The sequence below is a fragment of the Triticum urartu genome, chromosome 6A (genome assembly GCF_056163025.1).
Source record: "Triticum urartu cultivar PI428250 chromosome 6A, HENAU_Tu73, whole genome shotgun sequence".
Taxonomy (NCBI): domain Eukaryota; kingdom Viridiplantae; phylum Streptophyta; class Magnoliopsida; order Poales; family Poaceae; genus Triticum; species Triticum urartu.
Genome location: NC_141878.1, coordinates 572136780 through 572158052, shown reverse-complemented (window position 1 = coordinate 572158052; position 21273 = coordinate 572136780). Strand labels below are relative to the sequence as shown.

Genomic DNA, 21273 nt, shown 5'->3' with positions numbered 1-21273 from the left:
GGCTTCCACCGAGCTGCTTCAGCCGGAACATGTCTTGACGGCTCCTGCCAGCTATCCCGTGGATGCTATCATGGAGTCTCAAAATTGCCACCTTATGACGCAATGGATTAATATGAAGGTCAAGGCGGTTGTTGGCTCTGTTTTTCCTACTGAACCCGGCGCAACTTTTCACTGCCGGCCGATTCCAGAAGGATATGCTTGGGTGATGGTGGATGAAATAACAGAGGGATTTGAGGACCTCCAGCTTGACCACCCTACCGGTGAAGGGGAGACTCGGCTGGGTTCTGCTCTGAAGACTCCATGCCTATGGCGGAAGGAGCTCATCAACCTTCCGAACAGGACGCCTCCGTCTCCTCCTCCTCCGGCGAGTCAGGGCACTCCGCCTCCTCCACCACCTCCTCCTCCTCCGGCGAGTGACGATCAGGGCACTCGGCCGGCTCCTTCTCCGGCACGTGGCGGCACTCCGCCTCCTTCTCCGCCTGCGCCGGTGCGCCCGAGCAGCTAGCCTCCTCCTTCTCTGCCTCGTCAGCAAGGGTGGAAGAGACCTGCCGCCGCTTCGGCTGCTCCGGCGCGTCGTAGTCCTTCTCCTCCGCCTTGTAAGCAAGTAAAGAAGACAACCTCTCTGTCTGCTCTGCCGGCGTCTAGCAGTACAGCCAGAGGCGAGAGGACATACATATTCGGTCCTTCTCTGAAGACTCCAGAGAAGTTACCATACGAGAGGACCCCGGAGGAGAACGCCGAGATCGCGCGAGAAGAAGTGAGGTACTTCTTTGAAGGGGTGAAAGCAAAGAAACATCCACCTCCGGAGGAGAAGGTAGATCCGGTGAAAGCGAAGCGCACTCTGGCTGCCCTGACAAAACCACCCAAGTCTCCGCCGAAAGGAAACTATGAGCGCATTATTGGAAAGGAATTTGCCGAAGCGGAGCGATCGGGAAGTACTGTCAGTGATCAAAGGCTGAAAGAACGACGAGCTGGGAAACAAATTGCCCATCTCGGCGAACAAGCGAAGCAATCATGCCCCCTGCTCAAGGTGCCTAGCGACATCGTCGCTAATGATCCGAGGATGGTGCCCGGTTATAGAAATCTAGGAGATTACCTGCCCGACGATGTACATTATGATTTCATGGAGGTGCAGATACAAAGATACGAGTACGGGAAGCCTCTCGTCAAAGATGAAAGATCTCTATCAACGATGATGCGAAGATTGCATGATTGGTACTTGAAAAACTGCAGAGAGTCTGGGGGGAGGAGTACTTTGTATGTGAGAGTTAAAAAGGAGCATGACCTCGTTGGAATTGATCTGTTGCCTATTCCATTTGAGGAGTTCTTTCAGTTTTTCAATCAATTGGCCCTCGATAAAGCAACGGTCACCTGCTACTGTCTGTAAGTAGTACTACTTCTGTCATTAAGTCTCTCTATATAGCTCAGCTCTTTCATTGCATGTATTTATAATTATCCTCACTATATTATGCAGATTGAAGATCGTCGAATTGAAGAAAAGACAAATCGGTGATATCGGGTTCATTAACACAAATATCATAGATGCAACTCAGGTTAAATTTCATGCCGCAGATACCGAGGCCAACTTGCTACGATCGTTGGTAATAAATGAAAACAAAGATATAATACTTTTTCCTTACAACTTCAAGTGAGTGTTACTGTCTTGTGCATATTCGGTTTCCCTTATATATTAGTCAAGGTTATAGTAATGTAATTGATGAGTTATGCATGCGTGTGCAGTTTCCACTATATTCTCCTAGAGATTAAGCTTGAGCAGGGACTAGTAACCGTCTTAGACTCAAGACGAAAAGATCCCCAGGACTATACGGACATGACTCAAATGCTCGAGAAGTAAGTTAAATCGATCATTATCCACCATATCAGCAACTTTGTTCATTTCCTGATATATCAAGTAATTGTTTTCTTTGTCTGGCAGGATTTGGAAAAAATTCACCAAAAAAGCTCCGGGACTCCCGAAGAAGCTGTAATTTAGACACCCGAAAGTAAGTACTATAGTAGCATGTTCCGCGCATCTCCTATTGATTCAAGCGCTAGTTTCATCAATACCATTTGGCATTCTTGCTTATCAGTTTGATTGACCTCTATTTCTTGTAAAGTGGTTGTGGCAGGAACAAGGGAATGATTTCTGTGGATACTACGTTTGCGAGTCCATCCGCCACACGACCTGTGAGCGGGGATACTCTGACGAACAATATGAAGTGCGTAAATAACAACATTCACAATTTTATTTTATTACCATCATTTGTGTTGAGTTTCATTCATTCATATATATATATATATATATGTATGTATGTATTGACCCCCTTCTTCAAATTAGATGTTTCGGAAGCGGGATGAACTCCTAGCACCAGCTCGCATGCGAGCAATTCAAGAGGAATTGGCGGCATTCTTTCTTGACCACGTGATCGCTGAAGACGGAGAATACTATGTGGACCATGAGTCCGTATGTTAGGAGATTATATTTGTAAGAGATAAATATTGTATATATGTAGCCGGTAGTGTCGGATAGATATACGAGAACTTGTTGTTCGACCAATCTCTCGGAGAAGGAGAGGTGGTTGATATCACTTCTCTCTATATGCATATATGTTCATGACGATCTTCCGTTTCCTTCGTTTGCTTACTAGCTAGCTAGCGTGTCTAGTCCTCTCTATACGTATGTATAGTACGTAGCGTCGACCAAGCACGGACATAAAAGAGGACACTTCTCTCTATTAATTATAGCTAGCTAACACAATATATGAAACACCTAAATTAACCCCCCAAAACCCCCAACCCCCCCTTTCAAAACAAAAACAAAAACCCCAGCCACAGAAATGCTGACGCGTGGATGCCTATTGGTCCCGGTTGGTGCCATCAACCAGGACGAAAGGCCCTCCTGCCTGGGCTCCGCGCACAGGCCATGTGGAGGCCCATCTGTCCCGGTTCTGCATTGAACCGGGACTAAAGGGACAGGGCATTAGTACCGACCCTTTAGTCCCGGTTCAGGAACCGGGACAAAAGGCCCTTATGAACCGGGACAATAGGCCCTTTTTCTACTAGTGTACTCTGCGTAGGCCGGGGCCATGCCGTTTGGAAAGTAGTCGATGCACCAACGGTGGCCGTCGGCTATGAAGTGGTGGGACCTGGTGTACTGTCTGTGAGATGGCAATCGATGGTGCTCGAGTAGCCAATGATCGTGAGAATGTGGTGGCCACTCTCTGTGTGGGCAACCATGACGGCACCTGACCGCTTGCCAGTGGTCAACATTGGCGACCTGCTACGTGGAATCTTGTCGTCGGACCTCATCCTCTTCTTGCCGATGATGGATGATATTGCTGATGGAAATCTCATTCTCATATGTTTGTAATCATCGGTGGCCATGACGGCCCACAGATTCGCCGGAGTGGCGAGAAAATTGTAGCAACTCATCTTCAGCCCCTCACAGCGGTGCTTCTTGGCAAGTGCCAGTATGGTCGCCACTGTGCCGACATGGACGTACTCACACAGCTTCTCCTCACACATGGCCTTGAGACGCTCCATGCTGTACCTGTCCGCCGCGAAGAGAAGATGCTAGCACGTCACGCTTTCATCTTTCTTGCTAATCGTCTCTGGCAACGAGTCGGTGTACATGAAATAGATAAACGCCTTGAACGCCTTGGCCTCTATGTCTCCTATGTGCATGACAGTACCGTTGGTGACGGCATTCATCGGTGCGGGTGCGAGGAGCTCGGCTGTGAAGACGGGCGAGCGGGCCATGAGCAAGCACCGGTGCGCCGCGACGGTCTCGCCGCCGACCTCGAACACTACGTCAGCGCCATTCTTGGTCTCGAGGAGCTCGGGCAGGTGCTGGAGAATATTGCTGGGGGGCACGGAGACCCGAGGCATGGTGTCCCTGACGCGGCATCCTTTGACGACTGCGATGTTGCATCGGACGGTGAATGAGTCGTTCTTGAGATGCTGGGATCTCTCCATGTCCTCCGCTCTAATGAAGGTCGTGTAGGTCGAGCCGTTTTCCCTGGTATAGTATCCCATCTTAGCGAACGACAGCCACGCAGCTTGCTCCGCCTCGTCTTTCGCCTCGCCGGCGAGGCAGAAGCAGTGCTTCATCTTCACGGGGGCCTTAACATCTTCGTCGAGGAGTAGACCGAGGGATACCTGGTCCGCGTAGGCCGCGTCCACGCCGTTTGGGAAGTAGGTGACGCACCAGTTGTGGCCGCCGACTTGGAAGGGCGGCGACCTGCAGTAGTTCCCGGTGGGATGGCCATCGATGGTGATGGAGTAGCCATCGATGGTGTAAGTGTGGTGGCCGCTCTCCGTGCGGCCAACGATGACAGAGCTCGACCGCTTGCCGGCGGCCAACATTGTGGACCTGCTCGACCTCAACCGGTTCTTGTTGTTGAGATATGTATTTGGCACATGTATTCTTGTACTCCAAGTCTCCTCCTTATGTATAGTTGAGGATATGACTTTCCTTATGTACTATATATACTTATGCATATGCATCTATCAATACATTGAGAGTTGCATCATTTTCCTCTACATGGTATTAGCCTAACCCTCGGTCCCAGCCCTAGCCGCGCCGCCGTTGCCCCTCCAGGCCGCCGCCACTCCCGCTGCACCGCGCCGCCGCCTCCCCGGCCGCCGCGCCTCCTCCCTCCCTCCACCACAACCCCCTTCCCGCTGCACCTCCATCCTCCCCGCCATGCCCCACCCTCCCTGCTGCACCCCGCCGCTCCCCCTGAGTCGCCTCCCTCCCGAAACCCTAAACTCTCACCCGATCCCATCCCGCGCCGCCATCCCCTCCTGCTGCCATGTCGGCCCTCGGCACCTCCTCCTCCTCCAGCGCACACCCTAGCAACCCGTTCGACTCTTCCTACGGGTCCGAGCCCGATGAGCCCCAAGCCGCCGACATCCGCAACATCCACCTCTCCGATCACGTCCCCATCATCCTCTCCCACACCTCCGCCAACTACTATGCCTGGAAAACCTACTTCAATCTCCTCTTCCATGAGTACAACCTTCGTGATCATGTGGACGGTCTCGCCAATTTCTTCGCCGGCGCCCACGACGCCAACTGGCTCGCCATCGACGCCATCCTCATCCGGTGGTTCTTCCTCACCGTCTCTCCGGACATCTTCCGCACCGTCGTTCACGATGGGGACGATGCTTACACGGTGTGGACCAAGATCAATGGCCTCTTCACCGACAACAAGCTTCAACGGATTGTTTTCTTGTTGCAGGAATTTTTTGGGTGTCATCAGAACGACTCCACCATCGACGCCTTCTGTCTCCGTCTCAAGACCCTCTCCGACGAGCTCAACGACGTCGGGTTGAAGGTGGGCGACGAGCTTCTCCTCTCGACGCTCACCACCGGCCTCAACGAGGACTTCGGCAACGCCGCCTCCAACCTCACCCTCATGGCCAACCCTACTTACGAGCGGGCGGTGGCCTATCTTCGTCTTGAGGAGCGGCGGATGAAGCACCTCCGCACCCGCGCCGTCCACACCGCGCTCGCCGCCGGTCTCTCCACCGGCGCCTCTACACCACCCTCGGCGCCCCGTCCTCCGGTCGCCCCGCACCCCGCGCCGGCGCCACAACCGCCCCAACCACCGCGCAACGGCGGAAACGGCGATAACCATCGCCGCGGTCGCGGCGGTCCACGCCAAGGCGGCGGGAAAGGTGGCGGCGGCGGTGGTCAAGCTCCCCAGCAGCAGGCCCCGCCACCTTGGGCCGGAGGCTACAACCCTTGGACGGGGGTCGTGCACGCATACAGTATGCCAGTGCCACGGCCCCCTGCCCCGGGCATCCTCGGCCCCGGCCCGAGCACGCATCAGGCGCTCCTGGCCGTGCCTCTCGACGCCCACGGCGGGGCTCCCGCCCCTCCTGTCGCACCCTCCTACGGCGTGTACGACGCCCCCTATTACGACCCCGCCCTTCTAGCGGCGCTGCAGCAGCCGCCACCCTACTCCGGTGGTGGCGGCGATTGGATTATGGACTCCGGTGCCACCGCTCATATGTCCGCTCATCCGGGTAACCTCTCCTCCGTCCATCCCACTTCCACCCCTCCCGTATCATCATCGGCAACAGTGTTGGTCTTACCATCTCTCATGTCGGTTCTGCACCTTTTCCCTCTAACTCTAGACTTCTCTCTCTTAATAATGTCATTGTTTCTCCTCATCTCATTCAGGACTTAGTTTCCATTCGTAATCTTTCTCGTGATAATTCTGTAACTATGGAATTTGACGAAGTTGGCTTTTCTGTTAAGGACGCTCGCACCAGGATGATTCTTCACCGCTGTGACAGTCTCGGCGACCTCTACCCAGTTCAGTTGCCGTCATCTCCGGGTGGTCCTCGAACTTTCTCTGCCGGTGTCGATCTTTGGCATGCTCGTCTTGGGCATCCTAACACTTCTTCACTTCGTCAAATAATGAGATGATTTTCCTTTTCATGTAATAAAATGGCCGCTCACTCTTGTGAAGCCTGCCGGTTAGGCAAACATGTTCGCCTTCCTTTTAGTTCCTCCTCCACAGTTGCTTCCTTTCCGTTTGAGTTAATTCACAGTGATGTATGGAAATCTCCAGTACCTAGTAATTCCGGTTATCTTTATTATCTTGTCATACTGGATGATTACTCTCACTTTGTGTGGACATTTCCTCTTCGTAGGAAATCCGATGCTGCCGCCACTCTCATTGCATTCTATGCTTATGTATCCACACAGTTCGGGCGACCCATACTCGCACTTCAGACCGACAACAGGAAAGAATTCGACAATCTCACCATCCGCCATCTTATTTCCTCCCACGGCACCGTGTTTCGTCTCACGTGTCCATACACCTCTCAGCAGAATGGCCATGCCGAGCGCATCCTACGCACCCTCAATGAGTGTGTGCGTACCCTTCTTTTCCATGCCTACATGCCCTCTCGGTTTTGGCCAGATGCCCTCGCCACTGCCACCCTCCTTCTTAACCTCCGGCCATGCCGTCCGCGCTGGAACTATGCGCCTCACCATATCTTATATGGCACTCCCCCCTCTTATGATGGTCTCTGTATCTTCGGTTGCCGTTGCTACCCCAACACCACCGCCACCACTCCTCATAAACTCGCTCATCGTTCCGTTCCATGTGTCTTCCTTGGTTACCCGGCCAACACTAAGGGTTATCGCTGCTATGACCCCGTGTCTCACCGTGTCATCATCTCACGGCACGTGTACTTTGATGATCTTGTGTTTCCCTTTGCACAGGAACAGGTGGCGCCGTCTGCCCCTCTCGCGGCGGGCTCTCCTCCGCGCCGCCGCCCGCAGCCGGCCTTGGGTGCTCCGGCACCCCCGCCCGCAGCGCCCTCCTCCGGATCGGGGCCATCCGCGGCTCCCTCTTCTAGCTCGATGCCCTCGTCGCCTGGCGCTGCGTCGACGTCACCCCGGCCCCCCGCCATGCATGCTGGACCGCATGATGGGCCGCCGGCTGGGCCGGCCTCTTCTGGTATGGCCTCCTCTGGCGGGGTCTCTCCTGGCGTGGCTTCGACCTCGCCTCAGTCGCCCGCATCGACCCCGCCTCTGTCGCCCGCCCCGACCCCGCCCCGGTCGCCTGCTGACGCGGTCGCCGCCTCGTTGTCGCCTGGCTCTCCCGATGCCGGGGCCTCGACCTCAGCTCGGTCCGCCTCTCCCGTGGACACCGTGGATGCCTCTGCCTCGCCGCCACCCGCGGCTGCTCCGACGGCCGGGCCCGTCACCCGCTCGCGCACTGGTGTCTTCCGCCCGAGCTCCCGCTATGCGGATGACTATGTCTGCACCGCCTCTACGTCCGCTCCTTCCCCGCTGCCGTCCTTGGTTCGGGCCGCTCTCCGCGACCCCCTTTGGATGGCTGCCATGCAGGAGGAGTTCGACGCGTTGCAGCGGAACCGGACTTGGCAGCTTGTTCCCCGTCCCCGGCACGCTAACGTGATCACCGGGAAGTGGGTCTTCAAACACAAGCTTCGTCCCGATGGCACTCTTGATCGTTACAAGGCGCGTTGGGTTGTTCGTGGTTTCCGGCAACGCGCCGGTGTGGACTTCACCGACGCCTTCGCTCCGATTGTTAAGCCCGGGACGATCCACACTGTTTTACTGTTGGCAGTTTCTCGTGCCTGGCCGGTTCATCAGATGGACATCTCCAACGCGTTCCTCCATGGTCATCTTGAGGAGCAGGTTTTCTGTCAGCAGCCCACGGGGTTTGTTGACCCGGCGTGTCCTGATCATGTGTGTCTGCTCTCACGCTCCTTATATGGACTCTAGCAGGCTCCTCGTGCCTGGTACCAGCGCATCGCAACGTTTCTTCATCAACTCGGCTTCCGCTCTACACGCTCTGATGCTTCGCTGTTCGTTTATCACCAGGGCACCGACACGGCGTACTTGCTGCTCTATGTTGATGACATCATCTTGACAGCATGCACTCCCGAGCTCCTTCGCCGGCTCACTGATCGTCTGCGTGCTGAGTTTGCCATCACGGACTTGGGTCCGTTGCACTACTTCCTCGGCGTTGAGGTGGTGCGTCGTCCTGATGGTTTCTTCCTTCATCAATGGAAGTACGCTCATGAGCTCCTCGACCGTGCTAGAATGCTTAACTGCAAACCGGCCGCCACTCCTGTCGACACGAAGGTCAAGCTCTCTGCTACTGATGGTACTCCCGCTCCGGATGCTGGCTTCTACCGGTCCATTGTTGGTGCTCTCCAGTACCTCACTCTCACTCGACCGGAGCTTCAGTACGCGGTTCAGCAGGTCTGCCTACATATGCATGCTCCTCGAGACGTTCACTGGACCGCTGTTAAGCGGATTCTTCACTACATCCCTGGTGCTATGGATGTTGGTCTTATTCTGCACGCCTCCACTGCCACTGATCTGGTCGCCTACTCCGATGCCGACTGGGCTGGCTGCCCGGACACCCGTCGTTCTAATTCGGGCTACTGCATCTTTCTTGTACCATCCCTGGTGTCGTGGTCGTCCAAGCGGCAGCCTACCGTCTCGCGGTCTAGCGCCGAGGCTGAGTACTGCGCTGTGGCTAACGTCGTTGCTGAGTGCTCCTGGCTTCGTCAGCTTCTTCACGAGCTCTCGTGTCCTGTTGAGAAGGCCACGGTCGTCTACTGCGACAACGTCTCCGCCGTCTACCTCTCTGCCAACCCGGTTCATCACCGTCGCACCAAGCACATTGAGCTTGATATCCATTTTGTTCGGGATCAGGTGGCTCTTGGCCACGTTCGTGTTCTGCACGTTCCCACCTCCCAACAATTTGCCGACATCATGACCAAAGGCTTGCCTACGACATCTTTCGAGGAATTCCGGTCCAGTCTCTGCGTCAGCAACGGTGTCGCTTCGACTGCGGGGAGGTGTTGAGATATGTATTTAGCACATGTATTCTTGTACTTCAAGTCTCCTTCTTGTGTATAGTTGAGGATATGACTTGCCCTATGTACTATATATACTTGTGCATATGCACCTATCAATACATTGAGAGTTGCATCATATTCCTCTACACTTGCCGATGGACAAGATTAATCGGCAATCGATCGATTCGACCTGCTACTCGGTGGAATTAGGAACTGAAAAGGTTTGTGCAACTGCGATGCCTCTAGTTTGCCTCTGCATCACCCTAGTATACGTACACGTGCTGGTTCGTATACGATTCGGTAGATCAAAGAGCTATATATGCGAGTCAAGTCCGAGTCAAATTAAACGTAGGTTAGCTATTCCTTTCCTTTCGACGCGTAGGTTAGCTATTCTTTGTAGTATTTTGAGAGAAAAATATATATTCTATAGTACTAGAACTAAAATTAGTGTTTTTTTAACACAGTACATACCCAAATGCTCATACATCCACACATACACTTGTCCCTATAAACGAGTGCACGCACATCATGTCCCTATGAGCATCTCCGAGAGACTTAGTCGGCACATCATTTTGAGATTCATGAAGTCGTCACAGACACCTTCGTAGTCGACAGAAACGTCTTTTCTCACTGAACGCACATCGCTAGATGGCTTGAAATAAATTCAGAAAAATATGACCACCAATGTCAAAATGATGTGCCGATTAAGTCTCTGGGAGGTAACTTTGTGCACCACATTGGCCAAAACATAGACGGAACAAGATCCTCATCCCACTCACCTGAAACTAGATTTATGAAATCACTAACTTTGTGTACCAAATTACCATCTTTTGGAGCAAGGACACGATAATAAGGATAGGTCGGTATCCAATTATCGCACCAAATGACATTTTGAGTTCCATCACCCTACTTGTCAGATATACCCTGTCTTGAAAGCTTCTAAACCTGACATGATAGTTTGCCAAGTAAATGATGCTCCACACTTCAATTTTTTTTTCTGTCCAGAAATTTCCATCTGGATAATATTTTGCTCTAAGCACAATGGCACAAAGGGAATCTAGTTACTCATTTAGCCTCCAGCACTGTTTTGCCAACATTGCCAAGTTAAAGCAATGAAGGTCCCGAAAGCCGAGTCCACCAAATTTTGGCTAGCAAAGTTTCCACCATGCCATACAATGAATCATCTTCTTATCTTGTTCATCACCCCACCCAAAGTCCCGCAAATAGCATCAGATATTTGTATGAATATAATTTTTAGGTTTAGCTAGCTTTAAGCTGAGTATAGCTTCAAATTAAGTTCGAGTAGGTTTATTCCTAGGCTTGGGTGTGTGTTGAGCTTCCTGCAACCCTTGATCGATTATACCAAGAAAACTCGTTGTGAGCGTCTCTAGCAGATCCTCAAAGCCATATTTGGGGAGAAAAATCATTTTAGTGGATTAAGCACTAGTTAGCATATCCAATAAAAATTGGCCGACGCTATGTGTCAGCCGTCTGATAAATCCCTGGTTACAGTTGGATCGTTTGATCAATAGTTGTTTGATTTCGTCCCCACATAGCACTGCCTCCCGTCGTCATGCAATTTTGGTGTTGTTGCGGAGGCCATCATGTAACTTGGATGATGTTGCAGAGGCCACCATGCAACATGGGAGCTATTGCAATGGTGTCGATGCGCATAGTCACCGCCGTCGTTTGGGGTTGCAGCATCGTCAGTGTTGCAACCAGACCACCGCAACAGAGTCGTTGCTGCAGTCAATGGTGAGCGGCGCGGCACCCTGGTTGCCGCAACCGGCGATGGCGGTGTCGCCTGGGGAGGCACGACAGTCTAAAGCACCAGTGAGCGCTGCTTCTGGCGAAGAACATTGGCGAGGGCTCATTGTTGTGCAGCGGCCTAAAGCACCGACAAGGCTCGTTGCTTCCGGCGGTGGTAGGTGGTGGTTGAGCTTTGTATTCTGGTAGTCGGAGAGAGTTGCGCAGCGGTGGTGGTGGTAGTAGCAAGGGCACGGTAGTTTTTACGGAGAAGAAAATGAGTGGACGAGGGCTTCGTCAAGGGGATAAGGTTGTGGGGAGATGTGCGGTGTGTAGGCCCATGAGACACACATCGCTAGCACAAGGCGGTGGACGCACTCAGACTAGCCACAATGGGTAGTAACATAGAGTAGTAACATGGTCATGCTACTACTCTATGTTACTACCTCTATAGTGGGGAGTAACATATGTGTGGTAACATGCAGCACTTCATTTATTAGGCTATAGACTCATCTTGCCTTGATATGTGTGATGTTACTCACACTAGTAGTAGCTAGCTATGTTACCACGTGCCTTTCTTTCTTCGTTTATTGCTTATCACATCATTTATTTTATTTAAATATGTGTGATGTTACTACTTATGTTACTCTCACTGTGGGTGGTCTTATGTTATCAGCCAGGTGATGGCGAGTGTTTTCCCTTACTTTTCACAAATAACCCGTGGCTAGCTCAACCAATCATCGAGTTATGATTAAGCATGTGTGAGTGGAGGATATACATGCCCACATATATACTTTACCACCGCCCTACGGCCCGGGCACAACGTACATCAGTACTTGGGCGAACAACACTGCAGCATATCCGGCAACGCTTTCACTGATGGGGTTGGTATGCACTATGAACTCGGTATGATGTCCATACATCAACCACCAGTCGCAGTGGTGCTCTTTGTATTTGACGCGACGTAATGTGGCTGATGAACCAACTGACGAGGACATGTACTCTCTGTCTAGCAACTCTGCCCTGCTTCCTTCGTATCAAAATTAGATTATATGCTGCTATCCCCCCCCCCCCCCCCCCCCCACACACACACACACACATGAGCAGATCCAGAGATGTAGATGGCCAGTATTTAGTGAATCCGTAAAATATTGTCATTTGTCAATAATAAGTTAATTAGTACACCAAAACTGTGTCTTCTCCAGCTTACAGAGATGCACAAGTGGAACTGATGTCATCTAACCTCATGAGAGATGGTATATATACATCCTCTGTGACTAAACCAACTAGCTACTCCAGTTTTTCAATTTTTTTTGTCAGTGGTGCCTAGGGCTGTGAACGCTTGGAACATAATAGTCTTCCTGGAACTCCGGCAACCCATGAGGCACTGCCCTACCTTCGCTTGCAGTATCAGCGCTCCCTGTCGTCTCGCTCGCTGATCCAGTGGAACCCTTGACCGCATCATCGATTGGTTTCTGCATTGAGCAACACAAGCAGGTTAATTAGCGTCTGCAGAAAGGCTCATTCTAAGATTCAGGCAACGGAATAGAAGATGAGAATCACTGCTTACATTGAGCACCGGGTTGCTGCCACCGCTGCTGCTGACTGACGCCCGAGTCTCTGCGTCTAGCCGGATGCCTTCAGCCTCCGTGGCTGTAGTACTAGAAGCATGATCACAACTGCAGCCAGTGGAAAGTAGCTGGAAATGGAACTCCTCATCATGTCAGAGATCGATGTCACTGACTACGAGAGACAGAGTATACTTCAGTCTTAGGCTCACAAGAGGGCGTAGACTGTGTAGAGAGGAGAGGCTAGCTGGGCTAATCAAGTCGCTTGAACTGAAGCATACAACTAACCTCATGAGAGATGGTATATATACATCCTGCTTTTCAACCCGCCCCAGTGTTTGCTGCACTTATGTCTGTCATGAGTGGTTTATCTACAACATATACAAATTAAACAATTATACTTACGAGTGCAAATGTCGCTGGATCGCTACCTTTAATTAACTTTAATTAATGAAGTACGTCCTTGCATGCCACCCTAAATGGGAGGATGTCTCCACAAAAGTTGGCTCATGAACAATTTGTTTAGGCCACTAGTTTGTTCATTAGTACTTAACCAAATGCAGGACTTTAAATTAGTTGGTAAGCACAAGAAGCTTTAGGTTTTTGTGTTTGGTCACAGGTGCCACACGCATTGCCCAGTCCTGGAAAGTTGGGTGCCGGACTGTCTAGTCTAGCTAACGGCATAGGTGCGACCGAACCCTAAACCCTAGGGAACCTGGGTCTTCTGAAAGCTTCTACTACATGTGGGGCTATGGATAAGTTGGATTTAATGCATGGAGTGCTTCAATGTGTTTACCTTCTGAAATGAAATACATGAACAAAGAGAACTAAGAGCATCTCTAGCTGAACTCTCAAAAAACGGTTAACTCCTAAAAAGATTCCATTTTGAGGAGGTAAACCGCAGGTAATCAAAGGCTCAAACTGTTAACACAGGAGTTAAGTCTCAAAAGTTTCTCAATCTCTCCATTTTGAGCAGCAGCCACCAAGTCTCATCAAAAAATTCCTTTTCTCCTCTCCCGCGCACATGGCGCCTCTCCCGCCTCTGTCGCTACAACCACCAGGTTGCCTGATTTCTCCGAGAATGAAACTGTGTTGGCCGCCTTCACACTCCGATGAACACTCCTGCTAGGGTTTGACACCCACGCCAAGGAAGCGGCTTAGGACGAAGACCGTCGTGCCCTCCGATGCATCGTCCACGAGGACTGGCGGTAAGGCTGCGCCATCCGTGAAGACGATCGGCCACCCTCCGATTGCTCTGGCCATCACCAAGCGGACAAGGAAGTTGACGTCGGTGGGCAGGTCCCTCGATGAGGCAATGGCGAAGAAGAGGAAAATCCATCCACTCCAACACTTTCTCTTCCATCTTCGGCCACGCCCTCACCTCCTCCACCAACACCTACGACCACCGCAACCTCCGACAAGGATCATGCCCACCAAGTGTCCAACACAATTCCTGAAAGGTGAAAATAGCATTTTTTTTCATTTTTTGTGATGCATTGCGACGATGATCGCGTGACATGTTTGTTCTTGGTGATTTAGTGTAGACGAATATGATGTTACAAGTTTCATGTCTCAATTGGATGAATCGCACATACTCGAACTTGATGACATAACGATGTCTATGGTCGATGATCCTGAGAGGGAGGAGGATGACCCTGAAGTGAAGGAGGTCAAAAAGCCAGTGGAGACACAAACAAGCACATAGAAGACAAGATCAGTGAATTATCGTAGCCAAGAAGACATTGCTTTGTGTTTTGCTTGGATGAATGCGTCCTTTGGTGTCTAGGTTGGTACCGATGAAATGAAGGAGAGGTTTTGGCAAAGAATTGAAGAGTACTACTTGAGCAATGTGACAGTTCCTTCCAACTGTACTCAAGGTTCTATTGCCCACCGGTGGGGTGTGATCCAAGATCAATGCAACCGATGCTATGGTTGTGTTGATCAAGTCAACTTCACCGCAGAGTGGGGTGACAATCAATGAGTATGGGTCTATCATCCAAGACCTATACAAGCAACACAAAAACGAGCAGATCCAGAGATGTAGACAGCCAGCATTTAGTGAATCGCGATCAATTGATTGCTTGAACATTCAAACCGTAAGTCCGTAAAATGTTGCCATTTGTCAATAATAAGTTAATTAGTACACCAAAACAGTATCTTCTCCATCTTACAGAGATGCACAATTGGAACTGATCGCATCTAACCTCATGAGAGATGGTATATATACATCCTCTGCGACTAACCAACTAGCTACTCCGGTTGTTCAATTTTTTGTCAGTGGTGCCTAGGGCTGTGAACGCTTGGAACATAATAGTCTTCCTGGAACTCCGGCAACCCAGGAGGCACTGCCTTAACTTCGCTCGCAGTACCAGGGCTCCCTGTCGTCTCGCTCGTCGATCCACCGGAACCCTTGACCGCATCATCACTGGAACCCTTGACCGCATCATCGACTGGTTTCTGCATTGAGCAACACAAGTAGGTTGATTAGCGTCTACAGAAAGGCTCATCCAAAGATTCAGGCAACGGAACAGAAGATCAGAATCACTGCTTACATTGAGCATTGGGTTGCCGCCGCCACTTCTGATGGATTCCCGGGTCTGTGCGTCTAGCCGGATGCCTTCAGCCTCCGTGGCTGTCAGTACTAGAAGCAACATCGCCGCTGCAGCCAGTGACAAGTACATGGAAATGGAACTCCTCATCCTGTCAGAGATCGATGTCACCGACTATGGGAGACAGAGTATATACTTCAGTCTTAGGCTCAGAAGTGGGCGTAGACTGTGTAGAGAGGAGAGGCTAGCTGGGCTAATCAAGTCGCTTGAACGGAAGCACGCGTCTAATCTTGTGAGAGATGGTATATATGCATCCAGCTTTGCAACCCACCCCAGTGTTTGCTGCACTGATGTCTGTCAGGAGTGGTTTATCAACAGCATATACAAATTTAAAAACTACTTGTGAGTGCAAATGTCTCTGGATCACTGCCATTAATTAACTTGAATATATAGAGACCGTCCTTGCATGCCACCCTAAATGGGTGGATTTTCCACAAAAGTTGGGCCATGAGCAATTTGTTTAATCCACTAGTTTGTTCATTAGTACTTAACCAAAGCACCACTTTAAATTAGCTGCTAAGCACAAGAAGCTTTAGGTTCTTGTGTTTGGTTCCAGGTGCTGCACACATCGCCCGGTCCTGGAAAGTTGGGTACCGGTCTGTCTAGTCTAGTGTAGCTAAGAGCAACTCCAATGGGGCGACCCATTTCGTCTGCAGCCGTCCGTTTGGGTCGGTGCGGACAAAAAAGCCGGCCCAACGCGCCGACCCAAACGGACGCGCGTCCGCTTTCGTCCGCCTGCCGACCCATTTCTGGCCTATTTTTGAGGGTGATTTGCGTCGGCGCGGACACAAGACGGACGCGCACGCGCTCGCCCTCTTTCCTCACTAGGCCCGCTGGTTGGTGGCACATTGGATTCACACACTCGCCTGCCTGCTACGTCGCCGATGCCGCCGGCCATTTTTTCAGATTAAAATGGATACATAGATAGTTCTAGCGTACACAGATAAAAGAAAAAGACGACTACTCGTCGCTTTCTGACTCCGACTTGGTAATGTCCTCCTTGTTAAACATCATTATGTCAGTCACAATGACTTGTGTCACGTAGCTTCGGCAGGAGGTAGTTAGGAGATAGTTTAGATTCTTTCTAAACCGCATGTACTTATCTCTATCTCTTATCTCTTTCTTGCTCCTCAAGATGTAATCTCTCCAAACTACTTGTATGCATATGCAGGGATAAGCCCCTGACTATATAACACGCAGGCGCGACCCCGATCAGGGTACGACGCTTCACGCCTTTCGCACATGGTATACAGAGCCCCTTTTCTTCATCACGTCTAGTTCGCTAGGGTTTTTTTCCTACCACCAAAGCTCGCCGCCATGTCCTCCTCTGCCGCAGCCAACTCCAACCTCTCCGGTCAAGTTACCGAGAAGCTATCCCGCACCAACTATGTTCTCTGGCGCACCCAGATAACCCCGCAGATCAGAGGAGCCGACTTCTTTGGATACGTGGATGGAACCACACCGGAGCCGGCCAAGCACGTCGTCACCAAGGACAAGGATGGGAAAGAAGAAACGATTCCCAATCCCCTCCACTCGGTTTGGATCCGAGAAGATCAACAGGTATTAGGCTATCTGTTGAACAATCTGACAAAAGAAGTACTAGTGCAGGTCACATCTATCGATCATGCACATGAGCTCTGGACAGCACTAGCGGGGATGTTTTCCTCGCAGTCGTTGTCTAGGGTGAACAACATCCGCATCGCGCTCTCTCACGCTCAGAAGGGAATGCAGTCCGTGGCGACGTACTTCGCATATATGCGGTCGCTCTCGGACGGACTTGCTGCTGCGGGCAAGCCTCTTCAAGACGGCGAGCTAGTCTCCTACATCCTCACCGGCCTCGACATGGAGTACCAGCCCCTCGTCTCCGCCCTCGACGCGCGCACACAGCCGGTCACCATCGACGAGCTCTTCTCCCAGATGAGCAACTTCGACCAACGTGTTGCGCTCTTTCAGGGGAACGGCGGCTTCAAGTCGTCGGCCAATGCTGCTACTCACGGCCGTGGTGGTGGCGGCGGCGGCGGGTCACGCTACCGCGGCCCACCGCGGAAGGGCAAAACCAGTAGCGGCGGCGGCGGCAACTTCAACAGCAACCCCCACGGCCCCGGCAACAACAACGGCAGTGCGCGGCCCTCCTACACCAACTCCAAGGGTCGTCGCAACTTCCCCAGGTCACGCCCTGACACTATTCGGTGTCAAATCTGTGGAAAACCGGGGCACTCAGCAAAGGATTGCTGGTATCGCTTCGAAGAGGATGAAGACTCCTCCCAAGATGAGAAAGTTGCTGGCGGGGCAGAGGCCTCGTATGGGGTCGACACCAACTGGTATGTTGACAATGGTGCTACAAACCACATCACCGGCGAGTTAGAGAAGGTCACCATGAGGGAGAAATACCGCGTCCCGGAGCAAGTCCACGCCGCCAATGGAGAAGGTATGAGAACTAGTCGTGTTGGTCACTCAATTATTAAAACCCCTCACCGAAAAATCCATCTTAGAAAAATATTGCATGTTCCTAGAGCTTCCATGAATCTCCTTTCAGTTCATCGCATTGCCATCGATAACCATGTCTTTCTTGAGTTTCACCCCTATTTCTTCTTGATTCGAGATCAGGTCACGAAGAAAATCCTCTATCGAGGTAGATGCGTTCGAGGGCTATATCCGTTGATTCCCGAGCTTAGGAGATTCAATAAAACAACATGTGCTGTCACCAAGTTATCTTCAACGCGGTGGCATGATCGTCTAGGGCATGCATCTTTTTCTTTAGTAGAACGAGTGCTTAGGAAAATAAGCTCCCATATGTTGGAGAGCGTAATGTTGAAACAATTTGTGATTCTTGCCAAAGAGCTAAAAGTCATCAGTTGCCATATCCTATCTCTATGAGTGTTTCTACTAAACCATTGCAACTTATTTTCTCTGATGTTTGGGGTCCGGCCCCTTCTTCTGTGGGTAGACACACTTACTACGTAAGTTTTATCGATGACTATAGTAAATTCTCTTGGCTTTATCTACTTAAGAAACGATCCGATGTTTTTCCAGTCTTTCAAAATTTCCAAGCACTCGTTGAACGTAAATTTGATAGCAAGATCATTGTTGTCCAATCCGATTGGGGAGGGGAATACGAAAAATTAAATTCCTTCTTCCAAAAACTTGGTATTTCTCACCACGTGTCATGCCCACATGCTCATCAACAGAACGGGTCTGCTGAACGCAAACACCGTCATATCGTAGAGGTTGGTCTCTCTTTTAGCCGGCGCATCCATGCCCTTGAAATTCTGGGATGAGGCGTTCCTCACAGCCGTGCACATCATAAACATGTTACCTAGTCGTGTCATCAATAATGAAACGCCTATGGAACGTCTCCTTAATACTAAACCCGACTACACCACTCTTCGCGTGTTTAGGTGTGCCTGTTGGCCAAATCTGCGCCCATACAACAAGCGTAAGCTCATGTTTCGGTCAAAACAATGTGTCTTCATAGGGTATAGTGCTCTACACAAAGGTGTCAAATGCCTTGATGTCTCTACTGGCCGAGTATATATTTCTCGTGATGTAGTCTTTGATGAAACAAAATTCCCATTTTCTGATCTACATCCTAATGCCGGCGCCCTTCTACGACAAGAAATTCTTCTTCTCCCATCTCACCTAACCGGCGCAGACCCACGGGGAAATAATTGTGATGATACAATATTGACTAACCCTCACAACACCAGTCTGGCTGAGTTTTGTGATGAAACAGGACAAGAAAACGGCGAAGAAATTGTGCAAAATGGTGAAGAAATCACCCTAAACAGCCAGTATTTCATGTGTCCAGCACCAGGGAGCATATCCCCCTCGGGATCGTCACCGCCGCAGACTGCTGCGCAATCCTCTGCGGGATCCGTGCCGCCGCAGGAAACCTGTGCCTCGGGTTCAGCGCCGGCAGGTAGCAGCGAACGTGCAGGCGCACCAGGCGACAGCCGTGCCAGTAGCAGCGGTCCTACATCCGCCACGTGGGCCTCTCCCGTTTGTCACGCAGCGGACACCGGGCCGCGCCAACCAGCACCGGCCACTGGGCCGCCCCTGAGTCGGTGGCCCACGGGAGTGGACCGCTGCTATGCGCGCCGTTCCACCGGTCGGCCTGATTCCTGCATCGGCTCGGGATCCAGCGCGGATCCCTGTCGGCTGGCGTCATCATCGCCCCCTGACGAGGCGCTGGCAGGGGCCGGGTCCGGATCTTCTGCACCGGGTCACGTGTCCCCTTTATCAGCTGAAGCCGCAGAAGATCCCGGCGCTCCATTCACTAGTGCAGAACCGGGCAATAGCACCGGTTCGTAAGGCCCTTTAGTGCCGGTTCCATAACCGGCACTAAAGTGTGGGCACTAAAGGCCCCCCCTTTAGTACCGGTTCAGCACGAACCGGTGCTAAAGGGAAACCACGTGGCACGAGCCAGCTCCGGGGGCCGGGAGCCCTTTAGTACCGGTTGGTAACACCAACCGGTACTAAATGTTTGTGGGTTTTTGTTTTATTTTGTATTTTTCAATTAAATTTGTGTTATCAATTTAATTTAGGATTGTTTTACGTTATAATGAGTTGTAGTCGTCATCATCATCATCATCATCATCATCGTATATTAATAAATAAATAAACTCTAGCTAGCTAAAAATCATCGTAGTCGTCTAATTACCACTATTTAATCATCATAGTCATTACCGCTAGCTATCTAATCATCACCAACACTGGCTAGCTTAAAGAGAAAATGTTCACTTTGTAACAGAAGCAAAGATATCATCGAGTTCAACATAATCATCACCAACATCAAAGTTCGGGACACGGGCATGAGATACTAATTAAGAGCATGAACTAGTGCTGCTCCCTCTCAGGTAGAATAGCATAGAACATGTATAGCTCTCCTGATTCATCATACTGGAGCATGCAGATGAATCTGTCTCCTAATCTTGGGTTGCGCTTCTCCTTGCTGCCCCCTAGTACTTCTCTGCGATCGTTAACAATTTTGTTCCAATCTTTCACTATTAAGCATTCTTCGCTTTCAGAAATCCTGAATGCACTCATGTGCAATGTAGAATATCTTGGCCGTAAGCTAACCATTGACATGTCACCTTTAGTCTCGATCCACTGAGGCACAACCGTCATCGGAAGTCCCTGTTGAAGAACATCGTATAGTAATTAATATACTAAGCAATGAAAGTTTAGCTTCAAAAATAATGTATGCAAAAGATGCACTAATTAAGGACAAATAGTTAAAATCTTACCATCTTTCGATTATAGATGTGACCGTAGTTCAATACGATCACCATTGGTCGCACGTTTTGAGTACTAACATTTCTAAGTTCAGAATTTTTTTTGTCTTGATAGTATTAAGATCCTCAAGCTATGAAACATAATGACTTATCTCCTCGCAGTTTAGTTGAGCCCCGGGGCAGTAGTAGGTCCTGTCTACCAAGCGCCGGACATGTTTGCTTGAACCGAAATAAGCTGACAATACAAGTTAGTTGTCAACTATTTTTGAATAAACTGTATCAAAGACATAAACATATGCATGCATGGTTGAGAAAAACTCACATAATGGTAGAACTGGAGGCGTTTGCACATCGACCCAGATGTCTATATTACCTTCAATATTATCTTCCGAACGAATATCAAAGGTGACAACCATACCAGGCTCAAATGCATAAGCCTTGCATAGTGCTTGCCAAGTTCTGCATTCAAAATGGGTGTATGTGTCTCCATTATATAATTTGATGTTGAAAGTATACCCATGCTCCGTCTTCAAATAAACTCTCTTTACCTCCATATCATCTATAGCACTAAAACCTATCTTATCCAAGACAAAAATTCTTGCATGGCAGGGGATGCGCTAGTAGAATAGTGAAAATTTAAAATTATAAGTTGAAGCAAATGAAGCATAAGTTTTGCAATCAAATAATAATTGACAAAGTGACTTACTGTGTCAACTTCGAATGTCTCATCCAGCTTGATGCTGAAGCGCCTACCAT

At 50.4% G+C, this 21273-nt stretch overlaps 2 protein-coding genes and 3 pseudogenes across 4 annotated transcripts; 1 reads left to right on the top strand and 4 right to left on the bottom strand.

The window, feature by feature from the left end:
- LOC147966462 (BTB/POZ and MATH domain-containing protein 2 pseudogene) overlaps positions 1-3088 on the bottom strand; it is a 32537-nt pseudogene extending 29449 nt beyond the window's left edge.
- A 41-nt stretch (positions 3089-3129) lies between these two features.
- LOC147966461 (BTB/POZ and MATH domain-containing protein 1-like) lies at positions 3130-4365 on the bottom strand (annotated as a pseudogene).
- A 449-nt stretch (positions 4366-4814) lies between these two features.
- LOC147966460 (uncharacterized) lies at positions 4815-7380 on the top strand. The gene is made up of 2 exons (XM_087530838.1): positions 4815-6033; positions 7244-7380. Exons 1-2 carry the CDS (start codon positions 4815-4817, stop codon positions 7378-7380), a joined length of 1356 nt encoding a protein of 451 aa, XP_087386964.1.
- Positions 7381-12336: 4956 nt separating this feature from the next.
- Positions 12337-12930, bottom strand: LOC147966459 (uncharacterized; annotated as a pseudogene). Its single transcript, XR_015607770.1, has 2 exons — positions 12677-12930; positions 12337-12581 (listed from the first exon to the last, which is right to left on the bottom strand). The product of XR_015607770.1 is annotated as an uncharacterized LOC147966459 (transcript).
- Positions 12931-14948: 2018 nt separating this feature from the next.
- Positions 14949-15409, bottom strand: LOC147966458 (uncharacterized). 2 transcript variants are annotated; one of them, XM_087527262.1, is made up of 2 exons: positions 15227-15409; positions 14949-15131 (listed from the first exon to the last, which is right to left on the bottom strand). In XM_087527262.1, the coding sequence occupies exons 1-2, from the start codon at positions 15371-15373 to the stop codon at positions 14949-14951; spliced, it is 330 nt and encodes a 109-aa protein (XP_087383388.1). In that variant the 5' UTR covers positions 15374-15409. The 2 variants fall into 2 exon arrangements, with proteins under 2 accessions (XP_087383388.1, XP_087383387.1); XM_087527261.1 differs by having other exon boundaries at positions 14949-15142; positions 15232-15409.
- Between the last annotated feature and the right edge of the window lie 5864 nt (positions 15410-21273).